This window comes from Thamnophis elegans, chromosome 12 (genome assembly GCF_009769535.1).
Source record: "Thamnophis elegans isolate rThaEle1 chromosome 12, rThaEle1.pri, whole genome shotgun sequence".
Lineage (NCBI taxonomy): Eukaryota > Metazoa > Chordata > Lepidosauria > Squamata > Colubridae > Thamnophis > Thamnophis elegans.
In genome coordinates, this window is record NC_045552.1 from 34,906,728 (window position 1) to 34,926,735 (window position 20,008).

The 20,008-nt window shown below is 42.9% G+C and overlaps 1 protein-coding gene across 1 annotated transcript in view; it reads left to right on the forward strand.

The window, feature by feature from the left end:
• SLC16A2 (solute carrier family 16 member 2) overlaps positions 1–19,689 on the forward strand; it is an 83,088-nt gene extending 63,399 nt beyond the window's left edge. Inside the window, exons 2-6 of the mRNA XM_032227133.1 lie at positions 425–569; positions 6,212–6,671; positions 8,177–8,320; positions 12,949–13,177; positions 18,520–19,689. Coding sequence (XP_032083024.1) covers positions 425–569; positions 6,212–6,671; positions 8,177–8,320; positions 12,949–13,177; positions 18,520–18,743 — 1,202 coding nt within the window. The 3' untranslated portion in view covers positions 18,744–19,689. The remainder of the gene's footprint in view (positions 1–424; positions 570–6,211; positions 6,672–8,176; positions 8,321–12,948; positions 13,178–18,519) is intronic.
• Positions 19,690–20,008: the final 319 nt, after the last annotated feature.

Genomic DNA, 20,008 nt, shown 5'->3' on the forward strand with positions numbered 1-20,008 from the left:
CAGGAGGACTCTACAAGTCTCCTAAAAAAACAGGCCTATTTCCACGACAAACGGCCGTTTTTGGGAGGTCTGCAGAGTGCAAAAAATATTTTTTTTTAATTTGACTCTTCAAAATCTTGGTGCATCTTATACTCTGAAAAATACAGTAAATAAAAAAGACGGACTCTTGACAAGCGGGACTCAGGTTTGAGTTCACTCCCAGCCACGGAAATGGCCGAGGAGGCCTTGGGGCCACTTTCTCAACGTAGACTACCTCACAGGTGGAGCTTCCAAGGAAGGGTCCCCGTTCCTTCTGCTCTCAGATCCAGTGTGCTTTTCTTCTCCAAGCCACCAGCCATCCTGGGCTTCTCCCTCACTTCCTGACACGTTACATGGGGTGACCACCATTGCTGACGTCCCTTTCCTTTCTTTTCTCCTCCTGCAGCCTTGGTTGGATCCATCGGCATGGGGATGGTCTTCTTTTGCTCTCCCATTGTCAGCATCTTCACCGATCGGATCGGATGCCGGACCACTGCTGCCTCGGGAGCCGCCATAGCTTTCATTGGCCTCCTCTCCAGTTCCTTCACCAAGTAAGGTTCTGAAATGGAGGGTGGAAGGGCCGAAAGGCTCACCAGCAAAGATCTGAAGGGTTCTTCCAATCTCTGAACCCTCCAACCAAAGCAAGCCCCATCTCCCCCAAGGGTCCTTCAGGCATAGGACACAAACCTTAGACATCTCCCAGACTTGGTGCTCATGAAGGACACCATTGTCAATAAGCTGATGAGCTCTATAAAATGTCAGCACGATGTCCTGACTGAACAACAACCCACGGGATTTCTGAAAGGGGACATTCTCCACACCAGGACCACTTCAGCTCCAAAACCATGGCTCCCCCCCCCATTTCCTCCTTCCTATTATTTCTGCCCTTCCTTCCTTCCTTCCTTCCCTCTCTCCCTCCCTCCCTGTCTTTCTCATTTCCTTTATGCTTCCTACTCCTCCTCTTTCTTCTACATTCCCTGTCCTCATTTTCTTTATCCATCCATCCTTCCCTGCCCTTCCCATTTCTGATATCCTCCTTCCTTCTTTCCTTCCTTCCTTCCCTGTCTTTCCCGTTTCCTTTATGCTTCCTCCCTCCTTTCCCCTCTTTCTTCCTACATTCTCTTCATTTTCCTTATCCTTCCTTCTTTCCTTCCTTCTTTCCTCCCTCTCTCCCTTTATTTCTTCATTTATTTATTTTTCAGTGGCTCCTGCCCTGCCATTCAAGATGCATCATCTTCCTCCCCCGTCATAAGCTTCCCTTCTTGCTCCTGCCATACCACTAAAAGTTCAGGTGCACCCTCTGGCCTCCAGCTGGCCTGCTCTGGCTGGGGATGGGGATCAGGTGACCGTGGCGGGCCTACAGAAATCCCCAGGAGGTTCCCTTGGCTGCCCTTTCCTGATATCAGCCCCCTGAGGCCAACCAGGTCAAGAAACAGGCAACAGCAAGGATTCCTGGAAGGCTCTTCTCGTTGCAGGGTAGAATAACAGAACCCTGCATAGTTTCCCTCAGCCACCTCTGAGTCCTTCCTTTGCGCCTCATGCCTTCCCAGCACCAGGCCTACGTTCCTTCACAAGCGGTCATCTGCATTTTTTAGCCCAGCTAAGGGAGTCCTAGATGGCAGAAGCTCCAGAGCCAGATGTCTGCCTGGCCAAGGCACAGAAAGCCTTTTTTATGTCTGGCTAGAAATCTTTATTCCTTGGAAAGGATGTTTGTTGATTTGAAAACTGGGGAGATAATTGGACTACCAGCAAATTTGGCTCACACCAACTTATTCTCTTTTGAATTGCTTGGCTCTCTCTGGTTTATTGCATTCACTGGGCTGTCCAAAATGTTTTCATCCAGATTGTTTAGTTTTTAAAAGAAATGCTATTCCAAATTGACACCATTAATAAAATGCTTTCTTTTTAAAGAAAGGAGATTTGTGTTTTCTTATAAGTTGAAATGAAGACAAATTATCTTGTTGACTTGATTTGGCTGTGTGCTCTAAATATCAGGATATTAAGCAAAGTTTTTTTGGGAGAAGAATACATTTATCTCATGGCTCTGGTCAAAACATTGGTTTCCTCTCCTGTTCATTCTTATCCCCTTGAAACATCTCTAGCTTTGTCCTTGGCTGTTCTTTGGACTTTTCACAACTTCCCTCAAGCACAGTTAAAATTATTCAGACTTAAAATAAATTATAGCCTAGTTACTCAACTGAAGAATTTCCTGGAAAAATATGAAAATAAATGTTAATAATCTTGTGATTCTGTTTTTAAAATGGTGTAATGTTTGTGCAATCCTCCCTAATTGGGCTGATTTTTAGAGCCAACAACTCAGTTCAAATTATTTGCAGTTGAGGGATTGTGTAAACATAGCAGTGGTTTGGTATTAATTTCAGATTCTATTTAAAACCCCTGCACCACGGGCTTGTTCAATGGTGGCAGTAGTTGTCCCATCAAATTCGGTGAGGTTTAAGGCAGGCAGTTGGCATAAAAAAAGCAGAGAGAGCTTCTCCAGAAGAGACTCAAAAGCATGGAGAGACCCCGACAAGTTTCTGACTTCAAGAATTACACACTCAGTGGTTTTCCTTTGGCGGGTTTTGAAAATCTTCTTTCCGAACCTGACAACCTCCTCGTCAGTAAGCAAGGACTACATGTAATTCCTTCCTCTGCTGAACTTCTTATAAAAAAGAACATTATATCGGTTTTCCACCATACCCTCAACCAACCCAGATTAACAGGCCACAGTAGCTCTATTCATGTGAGAAGATGTGTAAATGATATTGCGAGATAACCTGATATCATGTTCACACAACATAGTAAGACAAGAGGGTATTTTTTACAGAGATCCAACTACAAATCACTCTATGCATCTGAATGAAATTATACTTTTTCCTCTTTTTTAAAAAACATTTTTATTATTTACATATTATATTGAACACAGTGTGATTGTCCTGGCGTTTCATCCCCCATAGAATCCAAAGTGAAAGACAAATAACCTATATACTACTTATACAGTGCTAGGCTTGTACAATTATTTGTGACCAACGAATTCATTCTAATGCATATATAATATCTCATTCCAGGTCTACTTAGCCTGATTTTTTCATGTTCCAACTCCAACCTCGTGCTTTCAGCCAATGATAAAATCTGTTCTATGTGTCATAATATTCTGTCTCTCCTTTGTTTTTTAATTCTCTTGTTAGTCTATCCATTTCTGTGCATATTCATATCTTCTTTATTATCTCCTTTTCTGAAGGGGTGTTTTCACTTTTCCATTGCTGTGCATATACCATTCTTGCTGCTGTCAGGATGTGAAGTATTAGGTATATTTGACCCTTTGCTATAGCCTTCTGTTATAATACCCAATAGAAATAATTCTGGCTTAAATTCTATACATTGTCCAACCATTTTTTCTAGCCACATCTGAATTTTCCTTGCTTTTTTACAAGTCCACCACATGTGATAGTATGTGCCTGGTGATTGTTTACATTTCCAACATTTTTGGAATGTGTTGTTAAAATTTTAGCCAATCTTGCTGAGGGAAGATGCCACCTGTAGAACATTTTATAAAAATTCTCTTTATATGATGTGGCCAATGTCAATTTCCGATTTCTTTCCTGCCAATTATCCAAATTAATGTTATATCCAAAGTTTTTAGATCATATGACCATTGTCTCCTTAATTTATTCTTCTTCCATTTTATAGTCTAGTAAATATTTATATGCTGCCCTTATCAATTTATCATCGGTCCCCACTAATAATTTATCTAATTTCATTAATTTTCTATAGATACCCCATACTTTCTCATCCTTCACATAACATGATTGCATTTGCAGGTATGACCATCACTCCAATTCTACCTCTTGTTCTTTTGATTCTAATCTGGTTTTCAATTCACCCTTCTCGTTTAATATATCCTTATATGAAACATTTATTTCCATATTTATAAGGTTTGGGTGTATCAATGCTTCTAAGCATCAGTGCTTCTAAGCATCAATGCTTCTAAGCATCGGACTAGTATTTTTATATGATTTTGTTGTGTGAGTTTATTCCACACTGCTAATAATGCATTTCTTATGTAATGCCTTTGAAAGTATGGATGTGCCGTGCTTCTCCCATACCAAAGAAATGCCTGCCACCCTAGTTGCATATGCTGACCCTCCAGTAGTAATAATCTCCTATTCCGTAAAGTTATCCACTCTTTTACCCATGTGAGTACCGCATCTTGATGGTACAATTCCCAGTCAGTCAGACGAACCCCCCCTTTCCCTTTTGATTCTTGCAATAATTTCAATTTAATTCTCAGTTTTTTTCCTTGCCATATAAACTTCAACATTATTTTGTTCAAGTCCTGAAAATATTTTTTCTCTAATTTTATGGCTATATTTTGAAATAAAAAGAGTATCCGATAGAATGCTCATTTTTATTGCAGCTATTCTGCCCATTAAAGAAAGTTGCAGATTTTTCCATCTCTCCATGTCCAATTTAATTTGATTTGTTAGTTTTGTGTAGGTGTCCTCTTTAATTGTTATACACCTTGCTGTTAAATAAATCCATAGATATTTTACTTTTTCACTATCTGGATGTTCATTCTCTTTATTATTTCATCCTCCTGTTTATTTGTCATATTTTTGACTATCATTTCGGTTTTTTTTCTTGTTTATTTTTAGTCCGTCTACTTCCCAGTATTCCTCCAGTTTCTATATAAGTCTCAGGCCTGCTTTTAGTGGTTCCTCTAAAATAAAAATGAGATCGTCTGCAAATGCTTGTAATTTATACTTTTCTCTTTTAATTTCCAGTCCTTTGATTTGCTTGTGGAGATAATGGGTAGCCTTGCCTTGTGCCTTTTTGGATTGTGAAATTTTTAGTCACCTTGCCATTCACAATCACTTTAACTTCCTGCTTAGTGTATATTGCCTTGAACATATTTATAGATTTATCGCCAAAGTCCATGTGCCTTAATTGTTGAAGCATAAATTTCCAATACTTTTTCCTCTCACCTTCTCACTGTCCATGGTTCTCAGGGTTGATGTTATTAATCAAAGTGGTTTAAATCACAAAGCATTTAAAATTGACAGATATATCTCCTAGCCTTGGGAAGTACTGCTATTTATTTACATTTGTATATTTTACAAAAAACAGGTGAAATTGTGCATCAAGAAAACAGAGACTTTAAAAAGCATTTTAAAAGCACAAAAGAGAAAACAGCCAAAATCAAAAGAGCCAGTTTGGTGTAGTGATAAAAGGGCTGGCTTAGCAACTAGGAGACTCTGAGTTCAAGTCCCACTTTAGGCACAAAAGCCAGATGGGTGACTTTGGGCCAGTCACTTTCTCTCAGCCCAACCCGCCTTATACTTTGTGAGAAAAACATAGCAGGAGTATTAGGTTTGTTTGCTACCTTGAGATACTTATAAAGTAATAAAGGTGGGAATTAAAAACTTCTAATAAATAAATAAACAAACAATACCCTTTTCTATCATGGTCCCATCTTTTTCCGCATGTCTAATCACCACCCAATAAGGGATCTCTTCTTCTACCTGCAGAGTAGAGTAGAGTAACGCAGTTGGATGATGACAGGATAATGGTCCTACAATTACACATGTCCACTTGGACACTTCCTACAAGATGAAGAGATGGACAATTGGAGCAACATAGCAAAAGACCAAATAAAATAAAATAACATAATAATAACAGAGCTGGAAGGTATCTTGGAAGTCTTTCAGTCCAACCTGCTGCTTAAGCAGGAAACCCTGTACCATTCCAGAGAAATGGCTGTCCATTCTCTTCTTAAAAACCTGCAGTGATGAAGCACACACAACTTCTGAAGGGAAGCCATTCCACCGGTTAATTGTTCTGTCAGGAAATTTCTCTGTATTTCTAGCTTGGATCTCTCCTTGTTTATTTTCCATCCATTACTTTTTCTCCTGCCTTCAGGTGCTCTGGAGAATACACTGACTCCCCCTTCTCTGTGGCAGCTCCTCAAGTATTGGGACTCTGCCAACATGTCTCTCCCCCCCTCAAAACCCCATTAGACTAGACATTCCCAGTTATTGTTTCATATATTTTAACTTCCAGTCCTCAAATCATCTTTGTTGCACTCTTTCTAGAGTCTTCTGTTAAGTCTTCTGTTGCTCCAATTTTGCATTCTAAATATAAAACACTGTGGGATTTCTTACCAAACCCTATTGTGGCCCTCTCTTTTCTACAGGTCCCTGGAGGTCCGCTACTTCACCTACGGAATCCTCTTTGGTTGTGGCAGCTCCTTCGCCTTCCACCCATCCCTGGTCATTCTGGGCCACTACTTCAAGCGACGCCTCGGTCTGGCCAACGGACTGGTGACGACCGGCAGCTGCCTTTTCTCCATGGGTCTCCCATTCCTCCTGAATATTGTGGGGAAGGCCCTTGGCCTCCCTCGCACCTTCCAGATGCTGAGCGCCTTCCTGCTGGTCCAGATCTTCTTGTCGCTGACCTTCCGCCCGATGTTGCCCTCGGTCTCAAGTCCTCGAGATAGGGAGATCAAACTAGACACCCGGAGCTGGAGGCAGCAATGCATGTCACAGATGCGGAAGTATTTCAACTTGCGAGTCTTCCAAAGAAAGACGTACCGAGTTTGGGCCTTTGGCATAGCTACTGCCATCCTGGGATACTTTGTCCCTTACATGCATCTGGTGAGATGGAGAGGGGAAGGGAGGTGGGCTTGCTCCTCGTCCTATGGGAGAGAAGGGGACAGAAGGGAGAGCAGACTAAGAATCCAGAGAGGGTCCCAAAGGGATGGGGATGGTCTTTTAAGGGAGCAGCACCACAGGTGTGCTCTCTGTGGGAGCAAACTGTCCCTTCTTCTGCAGCCGCTCCCAGGGCTGACGGCCTTCTACTGAGGAAGTCCAGGTGGCCATTGTGAAAAGTCAGAGTTAGGAAAGTGAGGCCCAGCACTCTCTGCCCTTACGGACTAATAGACATCCACTTCAAATGATCTAAGCCTTGTCTGAAGTTGTCTTCCAATATTTACAGCTAGTCCTCAAACTCCCAACACTTTAGTTAGTGACCGTTCAAAGTTGCAATGGCACTGAAAAAAGTGACTTATGACCATTTTCACACTTATGACCGTTGCAGCATCCTCATGGTGACGTGATCACAATGCAGATGCATGGTAACTGATTCACATTTATGACGGTTGTAGAGTCCCGGGGTCACGTGATCCCTTTTTGCGACCTTCTGACAAGCAAAGTCAATGGGGAAGCCAGATTCACTTAACAACTGTGTCAGTAACTTAACAATTACAGTGATTCACTTAACAACTGTGGCAAGAAAGGTTGTAAAGTGGGACAAAATTCACTTAACCAATGTCGCACTTAGCAACAGACATGTTGGGTTCAATTGTGGTCATAAGTCGAGGACTACCTGTACTTATTCATTCAGTTTATATGACTGCCCGTCTTCAATTCAATCCTTAAAAGTGAGATAAAAGCAACAAAACAAAAATCAAAAATAGCATTTATAGCAGCTGAGAAAAATCCCCCAACGGTTAATTTAGCCATGATATTGTAGACTTATCTACACATCCAAAGGGGGTCTTCAGGGCCTTACAAAAGACCAAAAGGGGCACAGACAATCTGGCATTTGGATGAAAGGACCATGTTCCAGAAGGCCCACATCTATTCCTGAGCCCTATCAAATAACAACAGTCATCCCCCATGCTGGCTGGGGAATTCTGGGAGTTGAAGTCCATATGTCTTAAAGTTGCAAAGCTGAGGAAACACTGCCTTAGACTTTTATCCATTGCCCCCTCAACTACCCCCATGGAAATCTGAGCTCGGTTTGGAAGCCTTTAAGGCAGGACTCTCCAACCTCCAAGCCAGCTTTTCAGGCTGAGGAATTCTGGGAGTTAAAGTCCACAAGTCTTAAAGTTGCCAAGGTTGGAGACGCCTGCTTTAAGGAATACAAAACAGGCCTAAAATTCATTCCACTCCAAAATATACAAAAGGGAGATCACAAATCATGGTTATCTTCCCCTTTTTGTGCATGTCCAACTTTTTTGTGAAATCACACAGAACCAGAACAATGTGTAAATGTCTCTTTTTATATAGATGCACAATGGATCTATCAATTTGGAACCAGCAACTCTGAAGCTAGTTAGAAGAAACACAAGACTGATGCCTCTTTTCCACTTATCCAGGTGAAGTTCGTAGAAGAGCAATTCAAAGAAAAGGAAAGGTCCTGGATTGTGCTTGTTTGCATAGGAGCAACGTCAGGAATTGGACGGCTGGCCTCCGGACCCATCGGTGATCTCATCCCTGGATTAAAGAAAATATATTTGCAGGTAGGAGATAAGTGCTTATTTCAAATTCCCATTTATTGATTACTTTGTACTTCCTCCAGATTTTTTTCATCTGTGTGTGAGACATTCGCTACCGTGTACAGGTGTTGTTGGGGAGAAATGACAAGATGAGGGGGCTGGAGGGAAAACATGAAGAACAGTTGAAGGAATTGGATATGCTTAGTCTAATGAAAGGAAAGACTAGGGGAGACATGATAGCAGTCTTCCAATATTTGAGGGGCGGCACAAAGAAGAGGGAGTCAAACTATTCTCCAGGGCACCCGAGTGTAGAACAAGAAGCAATGGGTGGAAACTAATCAAGGAGAGAAGCAACCTAGAACTAAGAAGAAATTTCCTGACAGAACAAATAATCAGTGGATCAACTTGCTTCCAGAAGTTGTGAATGCCCCAACACTGAAAGTCTTTAAGAAGATGTTGGATAGCCATTTGTCTGAAATGGTATAGGGTTCCCTGCCTAGGCACGGGGTTGGACTAGAAGACCTCCAAGGTCCCTTCCAACTCTGCTATTGTATTGAGATTGGATAGCCATTTGTCTGAAATATTTGAGCAAAGGGTTGAACTAGAAGACCTCCAAATTTCTTTCCAAGTCTGTTATTCTGTTTAAGAAGATTCCATTTTTCATGGAGCAGAACTTTGTCAATGCAGTATTTTTTAAGTTCTGCTTTAAGTGCCATGGTCCAAAGATGCTTCGATGCCCACAGAAAAATAGAGCATCTCTGCAAGACTTCAATCCAGTCGCCTGTTTGCAGTTAAACAAAATCTGCAGATGACACTGGCTGGGGAATTCTGCGAGTGGAAATCCAAATGTCTTAAAGGTTGACGTTTGGATTTCCATTTGAAGGTTGAAAAACGTTTGAAGATTGAAAAACACTGCTATAGAGTATTGCTTTCAGAAACTGTAGTGACACTGTGGTTAGAATGCAGTATTGCAGGCTAAGTCTTCCCACTGTCAGGAGTTCGATCCTGACCGGCTCAAGGTTGACTCCACCTTCCATCCTTCTGAGGTCAATAAAATGAGGACCGAGATTGTTGGGGGGGGGGGCAATATGCTGACATTTGTAAACCGCTCAGAGGGCTATAAAGCACTATGAAGCAGTATATAAGTGTAAGTGCTATTGCTGTTGCTATTGCTTTCTCCTGTATATTTTAGTCTGACGTGCGGAAGTTGTGTAGCCAAGAAGGTTTTCTGATGAAATACAGAGCCATACTTATGAGCATGTCCAATTATTTTTTAAATTTAAAAGATACATTTTTAAAAAGGCCGAAAATGTAAGCTCACTCTGTTCTGGAATCCTACAGAGCACAAATTTGCTTCATTGAAGGTCAAAGTAGACACAGCTTAAATTTTCTCTTAAGTGTCCCTTTCATCTCTTATGACTTGATTTATCTATTTTTATTAAAGATGTTTTTGCAAGATAAAAACAATATTTAAAGGAGAAAGAAAGGAAAAGGGGTAGTGAATAAGTAGTAAAGAAATAAAAGAAAAAATACAGAAAAAGAAAAAAAAGAAAAAATGCAAGATGTTAAGAAGTGGCTTCTGATTGCATTTGTATGTTTTCTTCTCTCTCTAAGGTTCTTATGCCCTGATTTCTGTGGCGACTTAGCACATGCTTTCTTTTAAAGTTTGAGCAAACAACTGTCACCATAGTGTTTAGGTTATAGAGCAGGTTTCTCAACCTTACCCATGTTAAGTCATGTGGACTTCAACTCCCAGAATACCCCAGCCATTCCTCGTTGGGGTATTCTGCAAAGTCTACACATCTTAAAATGTGTAGGTTAAGGTTGGAAAACAGAGTCAGAACTTTATAGTTACAGAACTCAAAGGAACAGAAACAAAATAAATACTCTTTTGGAAATATTAATGTGCCAGAAGAGAATATTAACATTATCGTCTTGCTAAAATGGCCAGCCTCCAGGAAACCAGATATGCCTTGGATTTCCTTCACTTTCCTTTCTCCTCTCCCTTTCCTGAATCTAGTTTTTTAAAATTATTTTAGAATTCTTTTGCAATTTCGCTTGAAGAAGGACCTGTCCAGTTGGTGAATCCAGAAAATAGAACTTCTGGAACACTATTTTACTAAGAGTATAAAACTTTAATGAATAAACCACATTAGCACACAAGAAGCAAAACCAGCTCTGGATTTCTTGCACAAAAGCCAGCATAGTTCACTCCCCCTCTTCCCATGGGCCACCCATAGTCCATTACGTCCACCAATAACTTCTGTTCATTTTGTTATGGGAAGCAGCTGGCCACACTGGGACATCTGCTCAGTGTGTCCCTGGGATGCTGGCAATGTCCTAGGTGCTGATGGATGCTTGAATAGCTTTCTGCCTCTTTTGTACTCCATCCACTCTCCCTCCCTCTTATTGTCAAGCTGTGACGAAGGAAAAATGTAGGTGAAAGTGCGAATCAATCTTGACAAGATCCTGTGAAAGTCTTAGACTTCAACTAAAATTCTTATTAAAAATGTGTAGTGAGGCAAAAGTGCAACTATACATTTGTCATAGTCACACATGTTCATTCAGAGTGGTAAGGTAGCCAGCCAATAAATGTTACAAATAAATAAATAATAAAATATGTGCATAAGCATATACAATCTACTTGGAATCGCCATATTACCCAATATTGTGGTAATATTACTTTGGTAGCCTGTTTTCTCACTGGCATAGAAGGAGAGAAAAGATTGACAGTTGGATTGTCCAATAGGCTAGTCTTCATATCAATCAGTCAGAGTAGAAATGGCTCATTTATTATTCATTCAAAAGGCAATGCAGAGATTGAGATGTTGGGCCTAGCCTACTGTCATGATAGACCTCTTTGGATGACTATCTACTCAACCCACCTCATGAGACTCTTGCAGAGGTAAAATTAGAGAGATGTTCCCTTCATCTACGTCTTCTTGAACTCTCAAAAGAAAAGGAAGATAGGAAGGCAATAAAAGCAGCTGTGATGACCAGGCATGGTGGCCAGTGGTGGGGTTCAATTTTTTTTACTACTGGTTCTGTGGGTGTGGTTTTGTGGGCGTGGCAGGAGAAGGATACTGCAAAGTCCTCATTCCCTCCCCACTAACCTGCTTTCCAGCTCTGTTCTCCTGTTCAGGGCAACAAAAGAAGATCCGCTGGGAGGCAGCAGGGACGGGGCCAGCCTATTTGCCGGTTCTCCAAACTACTCAAAATTTCTGCTACCGGTTCTCCAGAACCTTTCAGAACTGGCTGAATACCACCTCTGATTTGATCCCACAATATTTCTACAGGCCCAGTAGAAATGGTCTTATTCCAAGCCATCTTTTATTCAGATAGTTGAGGACTTGTGCAGCCTCAACTCCCAAAGTCAGATCTGAGTTTGGGATGTTCTGCAGCCTATCCATAGTGGGAGTTTTTCCTGTTGGCTGGAAGAAGCAGCTTATTTTATGTAATTCATTTAAAAAAACAGTAGAAATAAGCCATTTGGGAACATTATAAAAGTCTGAAGGGAAAAATTAGCCTTCCAAAACTCCAGCCTTGGCCTAGAATTCACCTTCCGTTCATTGCCAAGGAGAATATGTTGTAAAGTTGGAAGCATGACAGAAATTTGAGATGATCTAAATAGAGAAAAAGATATTTAATGGATGGAAACAACTCTTTAAAAATCCCTATAATGGGATTAGCACACAACACAAGCACTTTGCTAAGAGCAAGGGGATGGCAGAAGAGTTGCTGTCACCTTCCAACTTTCTCCTCTTGATTGCTTCCAAAAATTTCACCTTCTTTGAAACTTAGTACCTTATCTGTGCATCTCAGATATCTAGAGCACATTGTCTTTGAAGGCCTTGGGGCCTCAGACATGAAACCAAAGTACTCCAGTTGTCAAATCTTAAGCGCCCTGGCTAATTTGCTACCAAGAAGACGACCTTTGGGAAAACCAGAAGAGAAAATGAGACATGGGAAGGATGTTCAGGAGTTTAGGAATGAAATAGCTAACCAAACCAAAGTGGAAGACAATATTTATATTCTTACAAAGATGTTTAATCATCTTGGCATAGCCACACACATCTAAGATTCAAAGTGAGCTTTCTACCTATTGGTTGCCCAGCCAACTTTCATGGAGAATTGAGTATCCATGAAAAGATTTGGGGAATCCTATAATTTGTGGATATAGCCGAAGCCGTTTGTCCTCCTTAACCAGAGATGGAGAAGACATTTTATTTGTTTGTTTAATCAAAGATGGTAAGATTTCTGCTACAACCTGAAGTAGCATTTGCAGAATATCAGTATTCAGTTTAAAAATGAACATAGATGAAATCGTGAGATTTCAGTGATTTCAGGCGAAGATGTCCAAATGTGGTGAGACGGCAGGTGAGAGTACCAGAAACCTACACGTTCTCAAGCAAGAATGACTAGAATGTTGCATTTTCACATGAAATCTCAGGGATAAGATGTCAGAAATCTTGAGTGAGTTTGAATACTTGCATGAGGGAGGGAGAGAGGGAGGGAGGGAGGGAGAGAGAGAAGTCACTTCCTGTCATCACTCATAAAGTGAGCCACTCATTGATGCCCTCAGCCCCTTGCTTAGGGAATTCCTCCACATTTGTCTTGGTTGTCTAAACAGCTTCATTGTTTTGACTCCTCAGGTTGCATCCTTCATCATCTTGGGCATCATGTGCATGATGTTGCTACAGTGCCAAGCATTTTGGGGGGTGATTGTCGTCTGCCTCTTCCTTGGACTCTGTGATGGACTCTTCATCACCATTATGGCCCCCATTGCCTTTGAGCTGGTTGGGCCCATGGAGGCTTCTCAAGCCATTGGCTATCTCCTGGGACTCATGGCCATCCCCATGTCAGCTGGCCCACCAATTGCAGGTGAGAGAATTTTGTAGCTTGATGATTTGGGCAGGAAGATGTTTCCAATATGTCTAAAAAGTCCTTATCCAAGCAAGATATAACGATTTGGCAGAGAAGGGACAATGTCATAGTTGGCTCTCATCTTTAATCCACAACCTGTAGATTCTTTGAAGGCCAGCCATCTCCCAAGTCAGTAAAATGAGGAACCAGTTTGTGAGGGGCAGGAGGCTGACTCTGTAAATCACTTAAAGAGGGCTGTCAAGCATTTGAAGTGGTATATAAGTCTAACTGCTATTGCTATTGCTATTGCTATCACCACGCAAACCAGTTCTCAGCATACTGTGATTTCAGATGTTAATCCTAGACAAATTTTCTTGGTGACAGCTTGGTGTGATAGCCAGATTGAGACAGTGTAACAAAATACTTTCTTCTCAATCGCTTCCTCCACATATGTCAGGTTCTCTGGGATTTTTCCATACTTAAGGAAGTTGATGAGATGCTGTGAGCTAATAGACCCATTTCACAGGTTCTTAGTTGCAAGAAGAAGCAGGAAATGCAGTCTGGGTGCTCCTTTTCACTTTGAAGTAGCTGTATTTTTTTGGGGGGGGGAATGGGTTGGAGAGGTCGGAAGAAAACTTAATTTGACGGCATTTTCATTTGTCAAAATTAGTTGTCACCAAAGCTTTCCTTCTCCAGAAGATACCAGAATATAAACTGACAGCAAACCCCACTCCTTACTAGCATTAATGATGTTACCTAGTCAGGGTAATGAAACGCCTGCAAGAAAACAAGCAAGCGAGCATCAAGGACCCCTCAATTCCTAGTAATTTATAATTGTTAGCAAAACATCTAAAAGTGAGAGCTTGGAATGCATCACCCCACCAGCCAACAGAAGTACCGTATATACTCGAGTATAAGCCGAGTTTTTCAGCCCACTTTTTGGGCTGAAAAAAGCCGCCTCGGCTTATACTCGAGTCAGTGAAAAATTTGCCCGAAATGGAGATGAAAAAGGGGCGGGGCCATGCCGCTGGGTGACGCTCGTGAATGGCCCGGCGCCCCTGTGAGTTTCCCCTCCCTCTGTGTCAGTTTGCCGCGCAGCGCGGTGTGGCGGCGTCTGTGCTGCGCGGTTCCCAGCGACCACGCCGCGAGTCCGCGAGGCGTGGTAGCGTCCCGCCGCCCTCCCCTGCGGCTCTCCTGCGGCGGCGTCCGTTTCAGTCGCGCAGAGAACTTCCACTCGGTCCCGGGGCTTGTGCCGGGCGGCACAAGCCCCGGGAACGAGTGGAAGTTCTCTGTGCGAGGTGAAACGGCCGGCAGCCGCCTTGCTCTCCTGCCTCTCCGTTCCCAAGCAGCCCCGTCCTCTCCTCCTCCCTCGGTCCTTCCCGCGGCCGCCTCGCCAAAATCTCGCTCTCCCTCCCCCTGCTTCGGCCGCGGCTGGCCATCGCCCAGCCGACGCAGCCACCTCCCCTTCCTCCCTCCCTCCCCCTCAGACTCCTCTTCCCGCCCCCGCCGCCTCGGCTTGGAAGGGCCAGGAGAGCGAGAGAGAGAGAGAATGGGGGAATCTCTCGGGGCTCGCCAGAGTGCTGCTCCTTTCCCAGAGCAGAGAGAGAGAAGGAAAGAAGGGGGGAGAGAAAACTGGGTGCCCGAGCTCTTTCCCCACATCCCTATGCAGCGGGGAAAGAGAGGTCACTCCCAGTGAAGTGTCGCCCCCACGCTCGCTGCTTCTGCCGCAGCCACCCGAGGCTGAGACGGGATTCGGGGTTTTGACAGATGCCCGTTTCCCCGTCCCCGCGCCCGAGCCCTTCCCCCACATCCCTATGCAGCGGGGAAAGCTCACTGCTTCTGCCGCAGCCACCCGAGGCCGAGATGGGATTCCCCTCTGCCAGCGCTGGGCAGCAAAGCTGAGATGTTAAGCTCACTCCCTCTTCTTGCAACACGCCCCAATGCGAAAAACGCTGAGATCCCGCGCACTTGGGGCTGCTGCGATGTCCAGGGAGCTCCAGGATGACTGAGAATCCCCCGTGTTATTCCAGATAGGATAGAATATTGCCTTTTCCACTTTTTCCATTCCCCCCAATGGCGGTTAAGAATCGGCAAAAATTTGGGGCGTGTGTCTGCGGGAGAAAGAAAAGAAAAGAAAGGAAAAGGAAAGAATGGAAAAGAAAAAGAGAAGAAAAGGAGGGGAGAAGAGGGGAGAAAAAGGGGTTTGTTGTAGAGTTGATAAAGCTTTAAGAGTTTGGCGGCGAGAGGATTCTGAATGGATCCCGAATGATCGGGACTCGTAACAGCTCTATTATGTCCTGCTTTTTGTGGGGGGGGAAAGAGAGAGAAAGAGGGAGAGGGAAAATTTTTTGGGAACGGCCGTAGCCTTCCTCATCTGGATCCTGGAGCGAAGCGCAAAAAAGCACAAAAAAAGTGTTGGGTTGGGTTTTTTTTGGATACTCTGATTTTTGTCTCTCTCGTTACTGTTTTCAATTCAATTCTTTTTTTCCCCAGTCTTTTTTTTTAAACTGAACGCTTCTACCTCCACCCCTCCTTCGCCGTCTGCCCCGAGGAGTTTTGGAGTGAAGGGGAGGAAGAGGGTTTGAGGCGCGGGGATGGAGATGGTCGCCGCTGAGTCCCCCCGCCCGGGTTCCGGCGGAGAAAAGAGGACGGAATGGGGGGGGGGGATCGGCTGGCCAAGACGGCGTAATCCCCCGCTTTCCAAGCTCTTTTCCACTTACAGAGCTAGTTTACTGTTTTTCTTTCAAATAAATATTCAAAAACATTATTGGTATCTATTTTTATTTTTGAAATTTACCGGTAGCTGCTGCATTTCCCACCCTAGGCTTATACTCGAGTCAATAACTTTTCCAGTTTTTTGTGGTAAAATTAGGTGCCTCGGCTTATATTCGGGTCGGCCTATACTCGAGTATATACGGTAGTTGTAAACTAATTATTCACCTCTCAGACTAATACTAACCTCCATCAAATTCTTTGTGCTTCAACTTATATAAGAAAACCCTCTATAACCCTGTAGTGAGGTTCGTAAGTGTTAATAAGTAATGTTGTGTAAATGCTGGCTGGATTTTGAAGTGTTTGATATATATATATATATATATGTGTGTGTGTGTGTGTGTGTGTGTGTGTGTGTGTATGTATGTATGTATGTATATGTATATGTATATGTATATGTATATGTAAATGTATATGTATGCATGCATGCATACACACACACACACACACACACACACACACACACACACACACACACACACATATATATATATATATATATATATATATATATATATATATATATATATATATAAAATGTGGCAACTATCAGTAGCTCAGATTAATTTACTGCTTAGAAAATAGCCAAATGTTGCTCAATAAAGTCCCATTTTCCCAGATTAAAAAGATCAAAAGATTTTGCAGAAGAAGGACTGCAGCTGGAAAATTCTTCATCAGTTGTATCTCTTCTTCTGGGAATAATGTGTACTCTTTAAAAATCAGACTCCCTCCTCCCCAACCGGTCATCTGAATTTGGAATAAGTAACATTTTTATTAAAGCCCATTAAAAGCTACATTGAAAGGCTTTACATTGAATTCAAGGCTCAGAACTGCTCAATGCTATGAACAATTTTTAAAAAATCATTTGGTTCAGAATGCCTCCAATTAAAATGGGGCGTATTTTGCAAAAGGGTCAAGGAGTAAGGAGTTGAAGGCAAATTGTCACCAATTGTCAGATTTTACATCAGAACCAGCAATACTTTTCCTTTCTTTTAAAACCTGGCTTGTCACCCAGTAGCTCACTGTAGAAACTTCAAGGGTCATAGAGCCCCGTCAGATCAGTTGCTTTTATTGTAAATAAGACAGAAGCGATAGCAGCCTTCTGTAGAATATAGGGATTAAGCTCTCTGGGTATGTGATTGTGAGGTCCAAGTTTTAAATCCTAGGTCTTTTTCATTCACCTTTCTGAATCAATGGGTTCTTAGCTGTTCTTTTCCTAGCTTGACATTGTTATGTCCGGCTTTTTTCCCCATCTTGCCATCTTCAGCCCTGACAGGAAGAATGAGGAAGCCTTAAGAGCAGAGCCATTGAGCTGTGAAGACCATAAAATAATCATCAGTGGTGGGTTCCTACCGCTTCGGACCAGTTTGGCTGAATCGGTAGTGGTTTGGTGGCCTGGGTCGTTGGAACTGGCAGGGAACCTGACCTGCCATGCCCCCGAACCGGTTCTCCAGGGGCCGCCATCGGTGACACCATCTTGTTTTTGGTTCTGCATATGTGCAAAACAATTTTAATTATACTGAGCATGTGCACGCAGCATGCACACAAGCGAACTGGCCGTAGTGCCTGCCGGAACCCACCCTGGAGGTCATGAAATGCTACTTGATATACTTTAACTCAGCCTTTCCTATATGTGGGACTACAACTTCCACACCTCAGCCAGCTAAGTCAGTTGATGCATCACCTGATCAAGAGGATTGTTGTAGTCGAGCAGCACAAGTCAGAAGTCAAAAGGGTGGAAAGAGCTGCTCTTACGCTTCCACTCTGAGGGCACAGAGAACCCTCCAGGTGACTCAACCACTCCCAGAGAGAGGGCTAACGGATACCAGTCCTTCCATTTTCACCCGTTAGTCAGAACCGAGCCAAGTCCAGTTGCCTTTTGGAAAAGCACCTTTGGGACAACCATGACCTGGATGGCTGAGAATCTCCACAGATAAAGATTCTTACTTGATCTGGCCAACATCCTTTTAGCTTGGTGCTTGCAGTTGAGAACTGCTACGAAGGTAGAATCCTGGTTCTAGTGTTCCAGTGTTCTTCCAGTGTTGGAGCACCCACAACGTCTGGAAGGCGTTTGTTCCACTGATGAATTGTTCTGATTGTCAGGAAATTTCTCCTTACTTCTAGGTTGCTTCTCTCCTTGATTAGTTTCCACAAGAAGCAATGGGTGGAAACTAATCAAGGAAAGAAGCAATGTAGAACTAAGGAGGAATTTCCTGACAGTGAGAACAATTAATCAGTGGGACAACTTGCCTCTAGAAGCTGTAAATGCTCCAACATGGACATTTTTAAGTTGGATAACCATTTGTCTGAAGTGGTGTAGGGTTTCCTGCCTAAGCAGGGGGTTGGACTAGAAGACCTCCAAGGTCCCTTCCAATTCTGTTATTCTGTTTCTGTTTTTCTGGTTTCTCAGTTCAAATTTTAAATCCAAATAATTATTGAAGTCCAGAATTCTTTCTCTTTTCCCTCTGTGTCTTTATCCTTGGGCATTAAAAACAGTAATGAAATTGCTAAGATTCCATAGCTCAAGGATAGAAACCCTCCCCAACTTCACTTTCCATTATAGGTTACCTGCTTTCCTTCTTTTTCAGGATTCCTTCATGACCATTTTGGAAATTACCAGCTTGCCTTCTACTTTGCTGGAGTTCCTCCAATAATTGGAGGTCTCATTCTTGCGTTCGTTCCCTTCATCCATCAATCTCAGCTCAAGAAGAAGCGACTGGATTCGGGGAAAGACAAGATGTTGGGTTCAGAGATGGTCCCAAATGGAGAACTCCTCCCAGGTGCTCCAACCACAGAGGGAGCTACATTGTAAACTCTGGCTTGGTTACCCATCCTGCCACCAGCAGCGTTTTCTGAGCCGATCTTGTGAAAGAAGAACCTCTTGTGTGATAAGAGAAAATCACTCTGTTGGTCGGCCCTGATCACATTCTTGGCTTTCAAATTGAATTTCAGTTTCTTTTAACTCTTTCTTTCTTTTTCTTTCCTACCGAACATTCTCATTGTTCCCACATTTATGTCCCAGCTGTGATTTTTTTTCCAGTTAGCACATTAGTGGATTATGCATAGATGACGGTTATGACACTTTAATAGATTGTGTTGGACCATTTCCTTCCCCCCCCTCCAAATAGATTCTGTAGCCATTCTTAGTTATTTTGCTGACAGTAAGCTTAAATTCACTGGAAACTCCCTCCGGAGCACCTTGTGAAGCTGCCAAATTCTCAGAAGTAAATTAATAGATATTGACGGAGACAGAAGGACAAGAGCTGGATGGGGGGGATTCTGAATCCTTTTCCGAGAAGTTTTCTTTTCAACCAGCAAGTTCAGCCCTTTTCTCCTGTCTCCCTAAAAGCTGTCCCTGAAGAAGTAATTAGGCTTTTCCCCCCTTCCAGTTCCTTTGGGTTGTGAATTCTTTGTTTGATTTCTTTTACATATTAAATGAATCTCAAAAGTAAGAATAATTCCTCATTTATGGATACAGTTGAGGGATACATTGATGCTCTTTTGGAGACCCGAAAGATGGATCTCAGATTCTCTTACTTGAGGGTGGACGGGGGGAGTGGGGGTGCCATTGTAGGGCTTGCTTGATCCTCCACTGCAATTGTTTCAAGAAAGACAGCTGGAAGGGGAGGGGGAACCAGTGGATATTTATACCAAAAGCTGCAGGTGAGGAAACTGAGGCTCTAACCTTGTGACAGAGGAAGGAGCACACGGAAGTGTGCAAGTCCCTCACTTCCATTTCTCTTCCTTAAGGGCCTGAAAACAACCCAGAAGGGAGAAACAAATGCAAAACATTAGCCTGGCTTGCTGACAGCGTCCAACTTAATGGAGGCTTGTCAAGAGTCGTAACAAGTGTCAGCCCCTTTACCAATTGGCTTCTAATTTTCCAGTTTCCCAAATCATTCCTGGAATGGAGATTTACTGGGTTTTGACCTTATTCAGGATCTGCATTCATATATAGGTAGTCCTCAACTTATGACCACAATTGGGAGCAGACTGTCCATCACTAAACAAGGCAGTTGTTAAGGGAGTTGCACCCGATTTTACAACCTCTTTTGCCATGGTTGTTAAGTAAATAAC